The sequence below is a fragment of the Anastrepha obliqua genome, chromosome 1 (genome assembly GCF_027943255.1).
Source record: "Anastrepha obliqua isolate idAnaObli1 chromosome 1, idAnaObli1_1.0, whole genome shotgun sequence".
Taxonomy (NCBI): domain Eukaryota; kingdom Metazoa; phylum Arthropoda; class Insecta; order Diptera; family Tephritidae; genus Anastrepha; species Anastrepha obliqua.
The window spans coordinates 65025758-65044661 of record NC_072892.1 but is presented as its reverse complement, the minus strand read 5'-3'; the positions used below and the strand labels follow the sequence as shown (position 1 = coordinate 65044661).

The following is an 18904-nucleotide window of genomic DNA, read 5'->3' as shown; positions in this document are numbered from 1 at the left end:
TTCATAATTATTATACCTTAAAATTATTCAGTCAAACTCTTCATTGATAGAATGGAACATGCGTAAAAAGTTTTTCTCAAGTTTGCTCTACCTTCGTAAAAATTCTTTAATCCCGTGCCTCTCTATAAGTCCCGATAGCTTGTAATTAATCTTAAGCCTCTGCAAAGTAGAAAACCGATATTGCATCTGTCCTTCTTCTTCAGTAATTTTAAGGCCGATTATCCCGATCCGTACCTTCCGTTCTAAATTAGATCTCTAATTCTATAGAACTTGATTCTTCAGTCTCGAAATTGAGTTTTTCTTCGCAATTGAACTCTATTTTATATCTAAACATAATTTTACCAATGTTACGAATGTGTTGAAATGAAGAAAAGGTGAAGGTTTTCACTTCGACCTTAAGGACTTTCGTGCTCTCTACTCATTACAGCACCTCATCCAAACTCGGTTCTCTCAATAAACAAGGTGGAGCGTATGGTATGTGTGTTTCTTCCGATCATGCCGGGCTGAGATATCTACCTCTCCTCCTTGCTAAGACATCGCACTCGAGAAGGTTTGTTGGAGTTTCCGCGGACTGGTTGCAGAAACGACAGTGGTCGGTGTTTTGCCTATGGCAATAAAGGGCATGGCCCCTATTAATAACAAGGTCTTATGAAATAAATGCTTAATGAGAATTTTCTTATCGGCTTAACAAATAAAAAATATTGCTTGTAATTAGCATTTGTAAATCAAAGTGTATCTTTTCCTGAAAACAAAGAAAGTACAACAAAAGGATATTTTGTATGTCTTATGAACGAAATAAATGCAGATTAAAGTTTTGTGAGCCCTCAGCTTAAATTACCCTCTTATTAATACTAGAGCTTCAATTGTTTGCACCGCTTGAACTTTCGTTCTGCGGTGTGTGAAATTGTGCATCCATCAACCTCATATGCAGTAACCCATTGTTGTAATCACTGAAGACATGAAACAAAAGCAATTGCAAGAAAGAAAAAAAAACACACACATTTATACGGACTGATTACGAGTCACGCGGTCTACAGATAAAGACATGTAAATAATTTTTTCCCATGCAATAAAAGCTCTTGTTCACTTACAACTGATGCTGTGTGCTTATAACTATCCATTACTCATAAGAACATCGCACTTACGGCTGCCGATCAGACGCATAGAAATATTACATCACAACCAATTAATTTAATTTTATTTTTATTACTACTGATCATGAAACAGAAAAATATAGAGCTCACATATAGTTTTGTGGTTATTCAGAACAAATTCGCTATTTAATAAAATAACGCAATTTTAATGTAAACGTTTGACTAACGAACTGTGCTATTATTAAAACTTGAATTCATAAGCATTTGAGATAGTGAAACAATGAAACTGATGAATTTGGCTGAAGTAGAATCTCACTTATTTTTCGCAGGCACACGAAATGTTTGCTGTTGCTGTAACTAAACAATCCACGCGTTGTTGTTTTCGAAATTTGCTTTTCCCACCCTAAGTATTGATCCTGCACCGCCTGCGTAATTTCGTTGTGCATATTTACACTAATTTCTTCGCTTCGAAGAAGCTCTTCAAATGTCGCATCTGCCAAAAACCCATAACGATCAAAACAAATGTTTGCGACATTGACCACCATAAAACGCGCGCATTGGTACTTTCACTTGTGTGACGGAAACGTTCCTCACGATAGCGCTGATAGTTCTGCTCCTTTGTGATTTGCTCTACTTGATCAAGTAATTGACGTATGCGTAATTGTAATTCAGTCAATTTCTCCTTCTGCGCTACATTAGCGTAATCGATGGCATGTTCTCCCACTTGAATGTCAAGATGTATACGCAATTGTGCGCCACTAAACCAAGCTGTACTGTTGGAGTACATACATATTACGTGTTCACCTGGTATATGTGAAGTGAAAGAGATGCGTCCCTCGGAACTATAGACGCGTGAGAGTATGACTTTATCGTCGCTGTCACGCACTTCCACATGCATACCAATGCCGGGCGACGAAGGCATAAAACCATTTGAACGAGGATCGTACAGTTCTACTTTGTAATTTACTGTGAACAAATAGAGTGTAATTAAAGGAAAATATTTATAATTGTTCAGTAATTGTGATATCTGATCCCACTTACCGATGACCGTGGTCTCATCAGGCACCTCCTCAATAAAGCATTTGCGTTCTGTTTCCGCAATGTGGAAGTATAGCCCAAAGGTGGTTTGAAGCGCGCAAAAAAGCACCGCTGCGGTGATTAAATTCTTAACCATGACTTACACTTATTTCAGTTCGAAATTCTAGTAAAATTTTGTAAAAACTTCCTATTTTCTAATTCGTTTACAGCCAACTCCGACACGTATGCCAGTACAGAAAAATCTGACAGTTGATATTTGCTTTTCTTGTGTACTCTGTTGTACAGTGGTGTACTCTGATCGCTTTAATGATCAAAATATATGGAGGGTTAATTAAAATATACCGTTTACAAGATATTATATATTCCAAAATACGAATTGTAAAAATACTTCGACCGGGTTAAACTATTGTTGTTACAGTTAGGAGTCGAATCTATGCTACCTTACTTAAAACTTAAAAAAAGAGGTTGTCTGTAAAGTCGGTTTACTGACGATAGTTTAACGTGATAACGTCATAAGAAAATACTGATTGAATGGTTGCATTTTTCAAAAGAAAATTTTAATTTTATTTGTTTGATAGATATTTTGTATGGATATAGAGAATAAGTTAACATTAACATAACATAACATAACATACATAACATAGTATGACATAACATAACATAACACAACATAACATAACATAACATAACAACATAACATAACATAACATAACATAACATAACATATCATAACATAACATAACATGCTGTTCAAGCAAGGTAACGACGCATGAGCAAGATAACGACGCATTTTTTGGTGCGTGCAGCCGGCTACATAGAATTATAAGACGTTATCACGTCAAAAAATAATAATAACATTAAAACAACAGGTATTATTAACAAACTTGGTTTTATTTTAAATTCTTCAAGTAAATCAAATTAATAATAATCAATAAGAAGGCATATGCAAATACAAATACGTGAATTTATATTATATATGTATATACATATGCGCATATATATACACATATACGCTCACTTAAGTAGGAGAGAGCAAGATATCGAACGTTGTCGTTCGTTTGCTTTGTTTGCTCTGTCGTTCGCTCCGCGCTTTCGCTTGCAGTTCATTCAAGGTAACGGCAATGAGCAAGGTAACGACAAATGAGCAAGGTAACGGCAATGAGCAAGGTAACACTAATGAGCAAGGTAACGACACATTTTTTCGTGCGTGCAGCCTGTTAAATCGAATTATAAGACGTTATCACGTCAAAATGGTATTAAAGCATTTAAAATTATTTTCACATTGTACCATAAGATTGACGTATTGGCATTTGACCGAAAAGAGGAAGGAAAGAAAATGAAGCACTGCTGCTTTCTTTTGTGTTGCAACCACTAGAGTGTTGAAGCTCAAACACCAGCTAAAAAACTTATCAAGTGCAACGAAAATATCATAAACCAAACATTACGTCCATTAGATTGAAACAAACTGTTTAAACACAATGCTCAAACACGCATTAGAAACAGTTGAAAATTCTTTCAAACCCAAAATCTGCAAGCTCGTGAGAATATTATTAAATACTAAGATGTTAACGCTTTAATTTTGTTCATTTATACGAAACCTTAAACTCGAGGTCTTGGTGCAACATGAACATTACAGATAAAACTTGCACTTTACTTAAAGCTTTACTTACTCTCTTTACTTTACTCTCTTATTTAGCACCCAGCGCACCCTGAGATAGAATATGAAAATGCTTTGATAAGGAGTTGGCAACCAAGAGCAAAAAATCCAAAATTGTTGACGTTTAATTATTTGGCCTGAATGGCGAATCACAAAAACAAAAATACTGAGTTTACTATTAAGAACTGGAATGATTAGAAAGACTCCATGAACGGCTGCTTGTATTGCTTTGCTTGTATACACGTACGATTAATATAAGCGTTCCGGTTTCTTAGTGATAACACATTTTTCTGGAACCAGAGTGAACTTTTAATAAAAAAAACATTATTTTATTTATTTAAAATTTTTTATATATAACTAATTATAATTAGCACTCAGTACACCCTGTGATGGAATAGTTTTGATAACGATTTGGCAATCAATGGCACAGTTGCATTTTCCAAAATTGTTGACGTTTAATTATTTGGCTTGAATTGCGAATTACAAAAACAAAAACACAGCTGTTGTGTAGGCAAAATTTTAATACTTAAACCTACTATTAGAAACAACAAAATAAATATGGATTTAACAATATTAATTGGTATTGCTACCGCTCTCTTGGTCATACTCATAGGCTTATTCCTTTTCCAGAAAAAGACTACGAAGGCTGGTAAATTGTGTACCTAACATTTTATTTTGCATAAAATTAGCAAGCACTCATAAATTTTCACAGGCACTTCAGACAAACCAGCTCAACGTGGAGTGCCAATACGTGCACAAGAAGGTGTGCCTAGACGAGCACAAATTGCTCGAAACCAACGTAATCGCCTTCGCCAAAACGCCGCAGCGGCGGCAGCAGCAGCAGCAGACCAGGCCGTTCCTGTAGACAATGTATTGGCAGCAAATGATAACGATGAAGATGGAGAAGAAGGTGACATTCCATCCGGCCCAGTGATGGATGAAAAGATGGGTGCCAAGAAACGTGCTAAAATGGAAGCAAAGGAGCAAAAGCGTTTAATGCGTGAACAAGAGTTGATACAGCGCGAGGAACGAAAAGTGAAAGAAGCTAAACAGGAAGCGGAACGTCAGCAACAGAAAGAGAAAGAAGAGGAGGTAGAACGCAAAGCGGCAGAAGCTGAGCGTTTGGCACGGGAAGAACGTGAACGCAAGGAGCATGAAGAATACTTAAAAATGAAGGAAGCTTTTAAAATTGAGGAAGAGGGTTTCGACGAAGCGGAAGAAGCAGAGAAAGAGCAGCAATTGCAGGACTTCATACAATACATAAAAGATAACAAAGTGGTTGTATTGGAGGATTTAGCAATGGAATTTAAACTGAAAACGCAGCAAGTGATCGATCGTATACAAGATTTGCAAGCGAACGACACATTAACAGGAGTGATCGATGATCGAGGAAAATTCATTTATGTGTCGCAAGAAGAATTACTTGAGGTAGCGAAATTTATACGACAAAGAGGTCGAGTTTCGATAACAGAATTGGCAGAAAGTAGCAACAATCTTATAAATTTGACTCCTGTTTCAAGTGCTTAAGAGGTTGTGGTTAGTTTAAGTTTGTACAGAATAATGTAGAATTTGCACTGCGTATTGGATGATGAAATTATTTAATCTCTGCAGACATGTATGTATAACCAGTATAAAAATAACATTAATTCTTACAATATGTATATACATGCAAGATGTAAAAATAAAATAAAAATGTTTAGTCCGACATTTCACCATCATTGTCATCCGTGTCCATATCGTCGTCGTCATCTTCATCTTCGCTAGTTTCATCGGGGTCGGTGCATTGTAATTGACATTTTGGGCATTGACATATGAAAATATAGTTCTCTTTTAAGATCTGTATAAAAAAAAAATTTAATAACTATATAGATTGATTTTATATTTTTAATAATCTTACCTTTTGCCGAGAATGCCTGCTGCGCGTTAACTGACACTCATCCAAATAAGAAATACAAATTTCTTCACCCGCTTCTATAGGTGCCACCGCTTTCAACACTACAATGTCGTTTGAGTAAGGAAAGGTAGATTGAGCATTAGGAACACAACTGTGGTTAATTTTGCTCTGCAGAATATAAAGACCGGCACCCTCAGTATTAAGAAATTCACCAGCGACTAGAGTAAATAGAAAACTAAATTAAACTTTTGATCTGTCGCACAAGACTTTTTGCTACTCACATTCTCCCACTTTACTGTAGATATCATCAATATATTCCTCAAGTCTTGCTTTGTCTTCGTCTGGAAGTTGTAGATCGCTTACTTTTTTAACCCATTCCGCCAGCGGACTTGTTGCGATGCCCTGACTGTTTGTACCAATCATACCCATTAATGCCTTAAATGCTTCAACTGTCGTGAACTGAAAGTGTACGCTATTAATAAGGCTGTCTAGTATATTTAATTACTGGCTTACTGCTGCCAATTCCTCATCCGCAAATGCTCTACAGAAAGCCACAAATAGCTGTTCCATTTGCAACTCGAAGTTCTCCCCCAACATTTTGTGATATATTTTTTCTTCTGCGTTCACTATTACGGACTGGAATGATTTGAGAGACTCCAGGAACTGCTGTTTGTTATTGCTTTGCTTGTACATGGCCATTAAACGTACGATTAACATAATCGTCCCGGTCTCTGGCGGATAATGCATTTTTCTGGAATCAGAGTGGACTTTAAATTAAAAAAAAAACATATTTCATATGCTTTCCCACTCACTTCCATGTCTCATTCAACATATTTATTGGATGTGTGTCATCTGAGTAAAAGGCGCCCATGCAAGCAACGCGATGATACTTATTTAATGCCTCGATTCGGCAATCTTCCGAGCAGTAACGCACTTTGCAACGCGCACATTGCTTAAACTGCTCCAACCAAGGTGTTGTTGGGTCATGTTCTGCCAATGGCACTATTAATGCGTTGTTATTCGATAGGCGACGCACATTTTCTGTAACTGTCTCCAGGGGACGCATACAGTGGTCACATGCTGCATACCCATAACTAGCGTTCCAAGAAAATTGGCACGACACGAAGGGCTCCTCCTCTAAGATAGTTTCACCGACAGCAAATGACTTCGAGGAGATCATTGCAAGACCCTAATGAACAAACAAGCAGAATCGGAAATATTAAACTACACAGCAAAGAATTAATTATGTTACATACTTTGCCAGGAATTTCTTTGATTTCAAACGAATACATTATTATATTTTCGTACTGTTGAAAATATCCTCCTTTTCTCCACAATTGTTTCCTTTCTGTCTTTATTTAGCCCGGTGTGATTGTTTTGATTTTTTTTGTCATATTGTAGAACATGTGCAATGTACAGGGTGAATCCGGAAAATATTGCTTTTTGAAAATTAAGGGCGCTCTTTGGTAGACCACAAGATATTATATTTAACAAAGTGTGATTGAATATCTGAGTGCTCTCATAAAAAATACACTATAATGTCAAATTGGAAAACAATTTTATCCATTTTAGTTCGTTTGTGTTTCCTTTTTTTTGGCGTTACACACGAAAAATGGAAAGGTGGGACCAACATCAGAGCGAATTTGAAAGAATAGCTGAATTAGCCGGGGCTATGACAGCGGTTTGTTTATAAAAAAATGAGATTGTATAACTGATATACGAAAAAAAAAATCAACACAGTCTTCGCTCATGAGCCAAATTACACGATGAAAAGTCATATGTATCGAGTGGAAAACCATATGTGTCGGGCAAGGTGAATTTATTTATTTAAAAAGTGTCCAGCTTGGTGGCAAAAAGTGAAGAGAAGCCAACGGGGTAGGCATCCACGCCCGGTCAGAGGAATCGGGGGTTTTTTTTTGACATTTCGCCTATTTTCGCTTTCATCGTATTCACATTTTCGTATTTTTATGCAAGTGCGCAAATATTCAAGTGAATGACCAAAGAAAATTGTCCCCTTAAACGTCAAAAACACGCAACGAAATCCGCAAAAAAAGTCATCGTGTAAATGCACGAGATTTTCGAAGACTTTTTTAAAAGAGAGGTTTTTTGCACATAACCCAGACGAAAAGTCATTGTGTAAATTGGCTTTAAGTTACTTCGTTGCCGTCTGAACAACGACTAATGGTGCTCACACACGCAAATCGACGTACGCCCGTAACAGCTGACACGATCAAAGTAGTGAGAGCCCCATGTAAATGAATTCTCATCACCGTTCCGTTCTGTAGTATCGTAGATTGTTGAATCATCGTGCCAGCTGATACGGGCGTACGTTTACGTTGGTAAGTGTGAGCACCATAAGAATGATAGGGTAAAAGATTGCGTCTTCCGCATTCGCTGCGATGTCATCTCTGAAGAAAATGCAAACAAAAGAAAGGAAAACTACGTATTTTTGAATAGGAAGCTGAGACCATTAACGTTCTCGGTAGGAAGAGTAAGCGAAAACAATAGAAACTGTCAAACACAAAAATTTGGAAATCACAATATTACAAAGTCATTCATATATATTCATATATATTTGCAGGCAAATAATTTCCCTTCCTCTTGTTTGTTTTGTCTATTTGATTTGTATTATTCCAATTTTTTGACGTCAGCCGGCTTTTAAAATAGCGATAAAGTAGCAGTTTTTGGAAGGTGCCACCTTTAGCTTCTGTGCACTGTGAACAATGACTGATTAGACGAGTGTATGAATACGTGCCAAATAAGCGGAACTCTGATGCCGAGTACTTGGTCACGTGGCAGCCGAAGTTACTCTCACAATTTTGCTTCGGTTGTCCAAACCTGCTATCCTTGGGCGTTATGGTCTATTAAAAGAGAGCCGTACTGAGTTGGAACAACATCAATTATATACATATAAGTGTACTGAGCTGTCAATCATATCTTATTTAATACATTTTGAGTAGATCAACCAAATTTAAGGCATACAAGACTGTTGAGACTAATTTCCGCCCATCCACCAGATGATACAAACTACAAACCGAGAAAAATTTTCACACAAGATTAAAACAACAAATTCAACATAAATATTATATCTTTTTTAAGGGGAAAACATAAGAAGCGTTATAATTAGGAGACGATCCTTAACCCTTTCGCTCCGAATTTTAGAGGGGATTTGCTCAAACTTTATTTTTGAGTTTTTGGATACCCATTGGTACTTTATGTGCGTAGAAACAAGATGAAGCTTGTAGCTTATGTAGATAACGGTATTTTGAGGTGGGACATATGTGTCCCAACAGTATTTAAAAATGGGATATATTTGTCCCAACAGGGTACAAACTACACCTAGAAAGTAGAAACATTTTTTTGGTAATAACATATGATTTGTACTTTTATTTATTTTATGAATGTGATGAAGCGAAACATTGTATACAGAATGGCAAATTACAAGCCCGGAAAATAATTTTTGTTCTTTTCTCGACTTTTTGATTGGCGCATGCTACGCACCGACGTCTTTTAGACTGCTCTATGGGTAAATGACCCCCCACATTTGTCATTGATTTGTACCTATTCGATGATCTTCCAGACCGACGGGATCGTTTATATACGGTAGATTCCTTTCCTTTTTCAATTAGCGACTCAGCAATCTCGACCAGCACTGGTAAGAAGGCAGATTTCTTCCTATTCAGCTCCGAATATATAACCCAAGTGTTTACAGCAGCCATCATCATGCCACGATAAAATACTTTTTTCCACCATTTATTTGATTTTCTGTTTATATCATACAATCCCGACATTTGATCTGCCAAGTCCACACCGCCCATTATTGCGCGGTACGTCTTTACGATGTCAGGGCATGGAAACTCTGCCTCAGTTCCATCTTTCATTTTGCGTCTAACAGTGCTCATTTCAGATGTGTGGCAGTTACTGAGCAGCATTACCTCTTTGACGTCCTGCCACTTTACCGCTATGGTACCTGCAATCAAGAAAGTTACTTAAAAAATTAATTAAAGGGTTTTAGTTTGACTTCGTACCCGCCGAATTAACTTTGAAAATAGCTTCGCCTCGCTGCAATTTTTCTGGTATTTTCGGAACATTCTTCCGGTTGGACATTCATGTTCCCAAAGCTGGATATTGTATGTTGTTGATAAGATTAACAGTGGTGAAAAAACGATCAAAGCAAAGTGTCACGTCAGGGTTAGAAATCGTTGCTGCAAGATCATTCACAACTCGTTCGCCGAGTGTCCCTTCAAGGACAGATCCTTCTTTTCCACAATACATACTTATGTCATAGGTGTATCCAGTCAAAGAATCGCAGCGAAGCCACATTTTGATGCCCCGTTTCACTGGCTTGAGTGGCATATATTGCTTGAGTGATGAACGCCCTTTGAATTTAGTCATTTGTTCATCGATACTTTGGAAGCTACTATCATCCCGGCAGGCTTTGAAAGTTGTTTTCAAGCAATTCATGAAATGTCAATGTAATAGGTTTTTCCTACATCTGCAGGCTTGTCAACTGGAGCAAAATATAGCTTAGACATTATCTGCTCAAAACGATCACGTCATATGGCTGATTTTATAGATTCATTGCTCAATGAGTTATGATTCGACCAGTAGTTTTTAATCGACGGCACATGGTTATACGACATGATAAACATGCATCCAAGTAATATATCAATTTCACCGGAGTCCGTCTCAAGAATTTTTTTTTTGTTTCGCTCCGTTATGGGTATTTTCCTGAGCCTCTCATTAGTACATTGGGCAATGTACAAAGACATGCTTCTTGGAAACAATTTGCGAAAAATTTCGTAGGGGGTTGAGCCACCCAATATTTACTGCAATTTTGCATTCGCGGTGGTTACTAACCGATTTTTTTGAAACAAACGACTCATTCGGTGTGCTCCAAATAACGGTGCCTGAGGCTTCCCCACCTCGTGCAGGTTGATCGTCTATGCCACCATTCTCGTTACTCAATCCGGTCTCCTCTGAATCGCTGGAAGAATCGTCATTGCCAGTGGTTTTATCTAACTCAGGACTATAAATATCATCACTTTCGTCACTAAAATCAGTTCCTGTTTCCATGGATTCATCATCATATTCTTGAAGTAATGCACTAATTTGATCGCGATTTAATTTCGACATTTTTGCTGTCTACGAGGTTGCAAAAATAAAAAAATTAGCTGTGTGATACATTATGTACAACGTACTGCTGGGACATATAAGTCCCTATATAAAGCCCTGCTGGGACACATGCATCCCAAAATTAATTTTCGCTGATTATTTTTCACAAAGCTCTTATTAAAATATATATTTGTACTTACCAGTAAAATGGCAATATTTTTCTTTAGAAAAATCAACACTTCTTATAAAAATACGTATTATTTCACCAAAATTACGCGTAAATTTGATGCAATATTAGCGACTGCTCACAAACAACTGATCAAAACTAAACACGATTGAAACTGTGTGGAATGCGGATAACGGTAAATTGTAAGTACTGTTCGCAGCTACTGATTGTGACATTTTGGTTGAGTTTCTTATGAAAATTGCAAGTGTAAGGGGGAAGTGTGCTGTGGGATATCAGTGTCCCAGCAGTAGCGAAAGGGTTAAATTTATATGTCATATGGATATAGCGGGTAGGTTCGTAAAATGGCGATAACGCAAAAGTGGGAGGAGCGTATAGTTGATCTAATTAATTATAGTCCTTCTCAAAATGATGTGTCTGCCTGGAAAAAAAGTTAAAAAAATTAAAGAAAATGCTGTTTGATTTGCTGATTTGGTTATTTCGTATTCTATCATGCTTAGCCATTCTCCATCGGAAGAAAATATATTATAAGTAAATTTTTCTAAAATAATTAACATGCGAGTAATACCTTTTGCAGCCGTAACTCGACGACACATTGTAATAGAATATTTTTTTCCAACAAACTTTTGAAAGCCACCTTCAGCCAAAAACCTCAGTGTGGCCGCTAATTGCAGGAATAGATGTTTCTTATAAATGGGATGGAAAAACTTTTACTAACATGTTAAAGCACATTTCTTGACCCGATAGTTGGACATGAACCTATGCAATTTTTTTGTTAAAATAATGGCACTAATTGCCAATACCAGGAAGTTCTCATCCGAGGCTTTTTAAATCTTTTCATTCGGGAGGATTTTTAAGTGGCGGGTATCAAACCCAGCGCACAACCAGCTATCCTGGAATGTTTCGCCTTCTCCCGTTAGCTCACTTCCGAACGGGTGTCTCAGAGGATACTTGGGCTAATCCCGGGAGCTGTGAGCTGCTTGAACCATATGCAGAAGAATCGTCCTGGTCACTCCTAAGTGAATGGCGATCAGTAACTTTCCCCACTTGCGTAGAACCATCCTCTAACTAACTAACTGAGTAGGCAATTGAGTAGTAAAGTCCTCTCTTGACGAACGAAAATAACACTCTACAGGGCTCTCATCATGCCCGTCCTAACGTATGGCGCAGAAGCGTGGACGATGACAACATCCGATGAAGCGACGCTTGGAGTGCTTGAGAGAAAGATTCTGCGGAAGATTTTTGGACCTTTGCACGTTGGCAACAGCGAATATCGCAGGCGATGGAACGATGAGCTGTATGAGCTTTACATAGACATAGCGCAGCGAATAAAGATCCAGCGGCTACGTTGGCTGGGTCATGTCGTCCGAATGGATACAAACGCTCCGGCTCTGAAAGTATTCGATGCGGTACCAGCTGGTGGTAGCAGAGGAAGAGGAAAGGCCTTCTTTGCGTTGGAAATATCAGGTGGAGAAGGACTTGGCTTCACTTGGTGTGTCCAACTGGCGCCGGTTAGCATGAGAAAGAAACGACTGCCAACACCACCATATGTATGTAAGTACCTCCACCAAGTCAGGCACTTTTAATGCATTGAAACCATCGCGCTTATAATCCTTCTGTTACATATGTACATGTTCAGCAAGCCTCCCATTTTCTATTAAAAATAACTGATTTTTGATGTTTTGCATGTGGTCAGGTTAGTCCACCTAGCTTCCACTCTCCTTTTCATGTGGTCGTCCATTTCGTTGTATATTGTGTTTAGCGGTTTTGGTATGTCGTTCTCTTGTTCAAATGGTAGTCTCACAGCACTTTTTGCTATCTCATCTACTATTTCGTTCCCCGTAATACCTTTGTGACCAGATACCCAGTAGATATGGGGTATATTCAGAAACGCATTATAATGCGCAACGTACTTTTGCAGTGTTGGCAATGCGTTCAGAAATGCAAATATGGCAGTACTGCAAATGCATCGCGTTCCAAAACGCCATTTTTGTATCAAACGTCACGCATTATTTGCAGGAAAAATTTTAATACTGCCGCTGATTACGCTAATATGATGTCTGATGAAAAGTGAGTATAAAACTAATTTTTTTAGCTTTTAATGCAAAGATATATTAAATATACGTTATTAAAACAATATTTTATTACATTTTTCTTGATTTTACCGATTATCTAAGTACATCGGAAGTAAAGTTGCTTCTCAGAGTCCGACCGAGCATGGAAAGTGAATTTGCTTCAGGGAGGAAGAAAGAGTGTTTTGGGGAATACGGTGGCGGAAGAAATAAAAAAAGTGAATAAAGATTTGAAAATAGACGGGCAAATCGCGCAGCGAAAATTTTCTAATTGTTTCAAAAAAAGATTTTTTTTTTTTAAATTGGAAAAGTAATGAATTACAATCACAATAAAAAAGCATTAGCGACTAGGAAAAAAAGATTTATTTTTGGGAATTTTTCGTTTTAATGAACATCTTACTATATGTGATCTTCTTTTTAGCTTTACACGTCTTTTTTTTCTTTAATTTAGCAAAAAACTATCACTTTTTACTTCAAATATATCGTCAACAACCAAACTCAATAATACTTCCATTTTAGTGTAAAACGCGTTCATAAATGCAACAAATCTTTTTGCAAATCGTTAACGAATCTATCAATTGCATCACTTGTCACATTGGCAGTGTTGCCAGCGCTGCAATTACTGCGCATTTATAATGCGTTTCTGAATATACCCATGCAGCCGTCTATTTTCAAATCTTTATTCACTTTTTTTTATTTCTTCCGCCACCGTATTCCCCAAAACACTCTTTCTTCCTCCCTGAAGCAAATTCACTTTCCATGCTCAGTCGGACTCTGAGAAGCAACTTTACTTCCGATGTACTTAGATAATCGGTAAAATCAAGAAAAATGTAATAAAATATTGTTTTAATAACGTATATTTAATATATCTTTGCACTTCCGGCTAGCCTTTCTATGGCCTCCCTGCTCCGTCGAACATTTTTGGACTTAATACAATATGAGCTTATTGGTCCTATTGCTGCTTGCTAGCTCCGCGGCCTTCTAAACAGCAAAAACTTCCGCTTGGAAAATACTGCTGTGGTCTGGCAGCTTGATACGCTGCCTTATTCCTAGTTTCGAGCAGTAAATACCTGCTCCCACTCCGTCTGGAGTTTTCGAGTGTTAGATGTTTCGAGTTTCGTCTGTATAGATGTGAAAAACCGCTGGTAGATTTTAATACAAATTATACTGCTTTTGAAAAACATAAAAAACTCGTGCCTGATCGAAAGATTTTTTTTCTTAAATTTCGATTTTTTATAAACAATTAATTGTCGGTTTTTTCTCTCGAAAATCTGCAAACTATTTCCTGAGGCCGCCATATTGTTATTTTGAAAAAAAGAAAAAAAGCTCCGATCAGGCACAAGATTATCTATTAATAAACCCAATTTCTCTTGTCCGATTAGTTTTAGATGAGTCTCCAAGGACTTGTGATGATCACCGCAAGGGACTTCTGGAGAAAATTTTACAATTATTAATGCTTTTTTTAATTTTGCTATTGTTTTTATTTTTGCAAAATAAAGAAATTAACTAGCAAAAAAAATAATTATTGAATCATCATTTTTTCCGGCCTCTGACTAGCCCCCTAACCCCTTAGTCAAAAGGCTCTTCAAAGTGAGAAACAATTTATCGTCATGATTAGTAAAGCGTACTCTATTGGTGAGATGAGAAAGCAACCCTTAGTCTGTTTTAAAAGTATTTGAAATTAAAAATTATAATTTTCTTTTATTTTAAGTAATTATTATTTTTTGGTTTACTGCTTAGCGCACAAATACTTCGAGCTAAGCCACTCTCTCTCTCTCTGTCACTACCGTCTTCGTGAAGTTCTTTATTCAAATACAGTTTTACTTGTGATTATGTTTGTTTGCGTTATTGTTATTATTATTATTATTATTATTATTATTATTAATAGTATTCGCTTACATACAGCATTAATTCAATGTTTCAGAATTTCTTTGTTTTATTTAACGTTATAATTATAATAGCAGTAATCATAATTACAGGAATTAATAATTCTATATAGTAATAATGACAATAATCATAATCGAATTAGCAATACATAATAATAATAATAGTAGATAATAGTTAAAGAGTAATATTTTTATAAAAAGTACCATCTTTGTTTTTGTATTTAAATTTTCTTTTATTTGCTTGTTTGTTGTTTTGTTATTTTGTTGTAGTAAAAATTGTATAACATTTCTCTTTCTACTAATTGTAATATGTATGAGCGCATGTGCCTGTTGCTGCATTCTACTCGTCGTACTCATTTTCCCCAACGCGCTCATTACTTCCCCTACTAAAACTATGCTTTGTTTGTATGGTGCATTTTGTAGCCGCCTTTATTGGTATGAAATCTTTGTTTCTGTATTTTGTTTGCAATTAAAACTCTTTTATTAGTTTTCGTTTTTAATTAGTATTTTTGTATTGTAAGCTGATTTGGTAGTTTGCTATACCTTTTAATTAAAATTTAATTTAATATTTACCTTTCCATAACAGTGTGTGTGTGTGTGTATGAATTTGTATGTGTAGTAGTTGTTAGTTACAAATGTCACAGTTATTTGTATGCAGTTATTCACACGCCCAGTTTCCTTTGTCTCACTTTCCTCTCTTACTCGTATCATGGCGAATATTAACTTACAGTTAGCAGCTAATGCATTATACTGTACCTTCTTCAGATGATTTACATTTAACATAATTTCTAATAATTTGTTAAATTTTCATGATTTTCTATTTTACAAGCAGATTCTTTTACTTTTATTTTAATTTTTATTTTTTATTTTTTATTTTTTATTTTTTCTTTAGCTTTATTTTATTTTGCGTTGCTGTTTACCAATAATTTCTACTTAAATTACAAAACTATTTTTCTTTGTTTAAATATAAGAATTTGTAAAGCTCGTTGAGAAGCTTGCTTATTACACATGCTTTTGCTCTTGTTTAACGAGTGTGAGTGTGCCTCTGTATTCTCTTGATGCAACTTTCGATATACATACTCGTACAAAAGTTTTTGCATTGCCCCACTCGCATGAGCGTCAGCGACTCACTGTCGCTTCCTTTGAAGTTTTTACACACATTTTATCTACAATCTTAAACACTCTAATCGAACATTATGTTATTTCGTTTCTTAGTTTTTGTTTGTTTTTTTTTTTGTTTTTTTTGCATTTTGTGTTTTTGTTTGGTTTGTTTGTTTTGTTTTGTAAGGCTTTGAAGCATTTATAGCAACAATCAAGTTTATCAAATCTTTTGTTTGTAATTTGCTGACTAAAAAACGCATACTTAAAATATGTATGTATGTATGTATATGTTTGTAGCTTGAAATATGTATATGTATATATAATATTATAAATTTATTCACTAACAAGCGCCATTTCACGCGCCGTCCTTGTGGGCATACCGCCCAATGCTGAGGCTGCCGACGCGGCTGTTTCCAATTCTGTGTCCTCGTCCGTCGTCGCGCCAAGCGATTTCTTTCGATCGACATATTGCCCAGTTACCACATCATCATCATTGTCACCATCTGCATCAGCATCGATGTCGGCATCTGTCACGCCATCATCTCCAGGATCTTCTTCCGCCTCGGCGGCAAAGGACACTTCAGCGGGATTGCTATCACCATTCTGCTTTTGTGTTGAGGCATCAATATCCACATTCGGCTCACGACGTTTGCCGGACGTGGTGACGTTTGCCGCGTCGAATTCTTTTCCTATTTGAGGCGCTGGCACCGTTGTCACCACGGCTGGCTCTTCCTCGGGTATATCTTCAATAATACTACGGCTGCCCGATGATTTTGTATCGGCGTCTTCGTCATCGGACGATTTACGTCGCAAAACAGGATCTGAGGCGCGTAGCGAGTTCTCAGAGATGCCCAAACCTTCGCCACTGGGGCGTAATACCAGGTACAACAGTATATCGGATAGTGAAATAATGCCAATCACTTTCTGATTCTCATCAACAACGACCAGACGATGAACTTCGGCGCGTACAATGCGTTCCATAATTGTGTAGAGTGTTTCGTCTAATCGGCACTTGTGCACACCCTCGAACCATTCGTTGCGGTGTTCGTTTGCTTTGCGCAGGGACACATCCAAATCGTTGTAGGTCTTCTCGGCGGCCAAATTCTGCAATGAAATTGAAAGTTAGAAAGAGTGAGTATACGGACGTTCAGGATAAGTTGCAAAGATTTTTCATTAGAAGCTTCAATGTGATTTAGGTTGCTGACTGGTTACCAAACTTTTTACCTGACATAACCAAAAACCATAAACCAAAAATATAGGGGCATTTTCATACAATCGCTTGTGAACTATAGACAGCAGCAGTAAACAAACAGACAATCATGGATCTCGTCATAAAGCTCAAAATAAAGATGTCCATCACTCAAAATAATTTTTTTATTTAGTAAAAAATGTAAAATGGAGGTGGATTGGCATATTCTACGCAAATAATCCTCTTGCGAATGCTGGTCGCAAACCTGGAGGCGAACAGTCGGAAGTGAAGCTAGAATTCTCGGGAAGAGCTGGAGCGAATTGCTACGAATATTGCTAAGAATCGCAAAAGATGGCGCGCATGTGTGGTTGATGCTTTGAGTCTCACAAGGAATTGAGGACCGGAAGTAGAAGAAGAATGTATATAATAGGATGTCTAAAAAAGCATTTTTTTTGATGCTACTCCTGATATGTTCTATGGCTAAAAAAAATTACAAACCAAGTTTTTTTTTTAATATAATATTTACCCGTGCCGCCAACCCTTTGAAAATTACTACTGAACAATCTATTTTTGGCCAAGTAGCGGGTAATTTTCTACAAGTTTAAGTTACCTAATCATCCTCGACTGTTTGGATCAGTTTTTATTAAATCCCATAAGAAACAAATCAATTTTATATGAGCGATAATGCACTTCTTTCTGTTATTTACTACAGTTACAGCTGGCCCTCTATCCAGAGAGTAAAAACTACTGCTTGAACGAAACGCCGAAAATGCAAGTAAAACTAAGTATGGAGGAGTATGAATGTATATATGTTGATCCCTTCCCTTTACCTGCATCAATTGCACATCTATAAGAATAATGGTAAATATTTTTCTGAAATCCTTAATTTTAATCTTTCTTATCTTACTTTTAGTACTTTCTTAAACTATGCTTTTCAAGCAGCCATCTCCTTTTTTAAGTTTATTTATTTTTTTAAATACTTACAATCACATCGAATTTTGCGTAGATATCCACTAGCCGTCCTTCTGAATCTACTAGCGGTAATGCTGACACTCGTCGCTCCACAAATTTTTTCAACGCCATTATAATGCTTGTGTTCTCGTCCGCAGTCTCAATGTTGTCGTATGTGCCGATCCTTAAATCGCGTAGGGTTTTCTGCATATACGAGGGCTTTGGTAATTCGTTAATCTAGAAAAAATTAATGAAAAGTGTTGATTCGTATGCTTTTCAATAAAAAAAATTCAAGTTTCTGAATTTTGATTTGAATAGTTGAAAAATAAACATTTGATGTTACACGTAAAAGAAAAAAAAACATCTATGTACAGTAAGTGGTATAAAACTGTAGGTTCTTCCGTCAAAATATCAAAACGCACATCATAAATAGGAGGAGGAGGAGGTCGGTCGGTCAGTCAAATCCAAAGTAACGGGTGTAAGCGCCAGAACTACACGATTTAGTACTGAGGCCAGGCGTTGGGGTTCAATATTATTTTAATAAAAAAAATTTTAATTAAAGCTTAGTAAATTCTTGAAAACAATACAATTTTAAAATAAAAAACAAATCGACTGAGAATAGTAACATTTCATCTCCTCAATTCAAATTATAACCACCAAAAATTAATAATTGCAGGAATTAAAAAAAAAAATTTGTTCGAAAATAGTAACATTTCCTCTCCT

General features: G+C 36.6%; 4 protein-coding genes across 6 annotated transcripts in view; 1 reads left to right on the top strand and 3 right to left on the bottom strand.

The window, feature by feature from the left end:
* Positions 1-1186: 1186 nt before the first annotated feature.
* Positions 1187-2373, bottom strand: LOC129235612 (transmembrane emp24 domain-containing protein eca). The gene is made up of 2 exons (XM_054869544.1): positions 2136-2373; positions 1187-2060 (listed from the first exon to the last, which is right to left on the bottom strand). Exons 1-2 carry the CDS (start codon positions 2266-2268, stop codon positions 1543-1545), a joined length of 651 nt encoding a protein of 216 aa, XP_054725519.1. The 5' UTR covers positions 2269-2373; the 3' UTR covers positions 1187-1542.
* A 1869-nt stretch (positions 2374-4242) lies between these two features.
* Positions 4243-5501, top strand: LOC129253052 (DDRGK domain-containing protein 1). Its single transcript, XM_054891284.1, has 2 exons — positions 4243-4438; positions 4502-5501. Exons 1-2 carry the CDS (start codon positions 4348-4350, stop codon positions 5314-5316), a joined length of 906 nt encoding a protein of 301 aa, XP_054747259.1. The 5' UTR covers positions 4243-4347; the 3' UTR covers positions 5317-5501.
* Positions 5365-7081, bottom strand: LOC129253051 (histone-lysine N-trimethyltransferase SMYD5). The gene is made up of 6 exons (XM_054891283.1): positions 6940-7081; positions 6496-6872; positions 6197-6434; positions 5965-6142; positions 5687-5901; positions 5365-5626 (listed from the first exon to the last, which is right to left on the bottom strand). Exons 1-6 carry the CDS (start codon positions 6973-6975, stop codon positions 5486-5488), a joined length of 1185 nt encoding a protein of 394 aa, XP_054747258.1. The 5' UTR covers positions 6976-7081; the 3' UTR covers positions 5365-5485.
* Positions 7082-14735: 7654 nt separating this feature from the next.
* LOC129244688 (5'-AMP-activated protein kinase subunit gamma-1-like) overlaps positions 14736-18904 on the bottom strand; it is a 133771-nt gene continuing 129602 nt past the window's right edge. For all 3 annotated transcript variants that reach the window (XM_054882469.1, XM_054882478.1, XM_054882487.1), the window contains 2 exons: positions 18215-18418; positions 14736-17145 (listed from right to left, as the gene is read on the bottom strand). In XM_054882469.1, the coding sequence (XP_054738444.1) occupies positions 16375-17145; positions 18215-18418 (975 nt within the window). In that variant the 3' untranslated portion in view covers positions 14736-16374. The remainder of the gene's footprint in view (positions 17146-18214; positions 18419-18904) is intronic.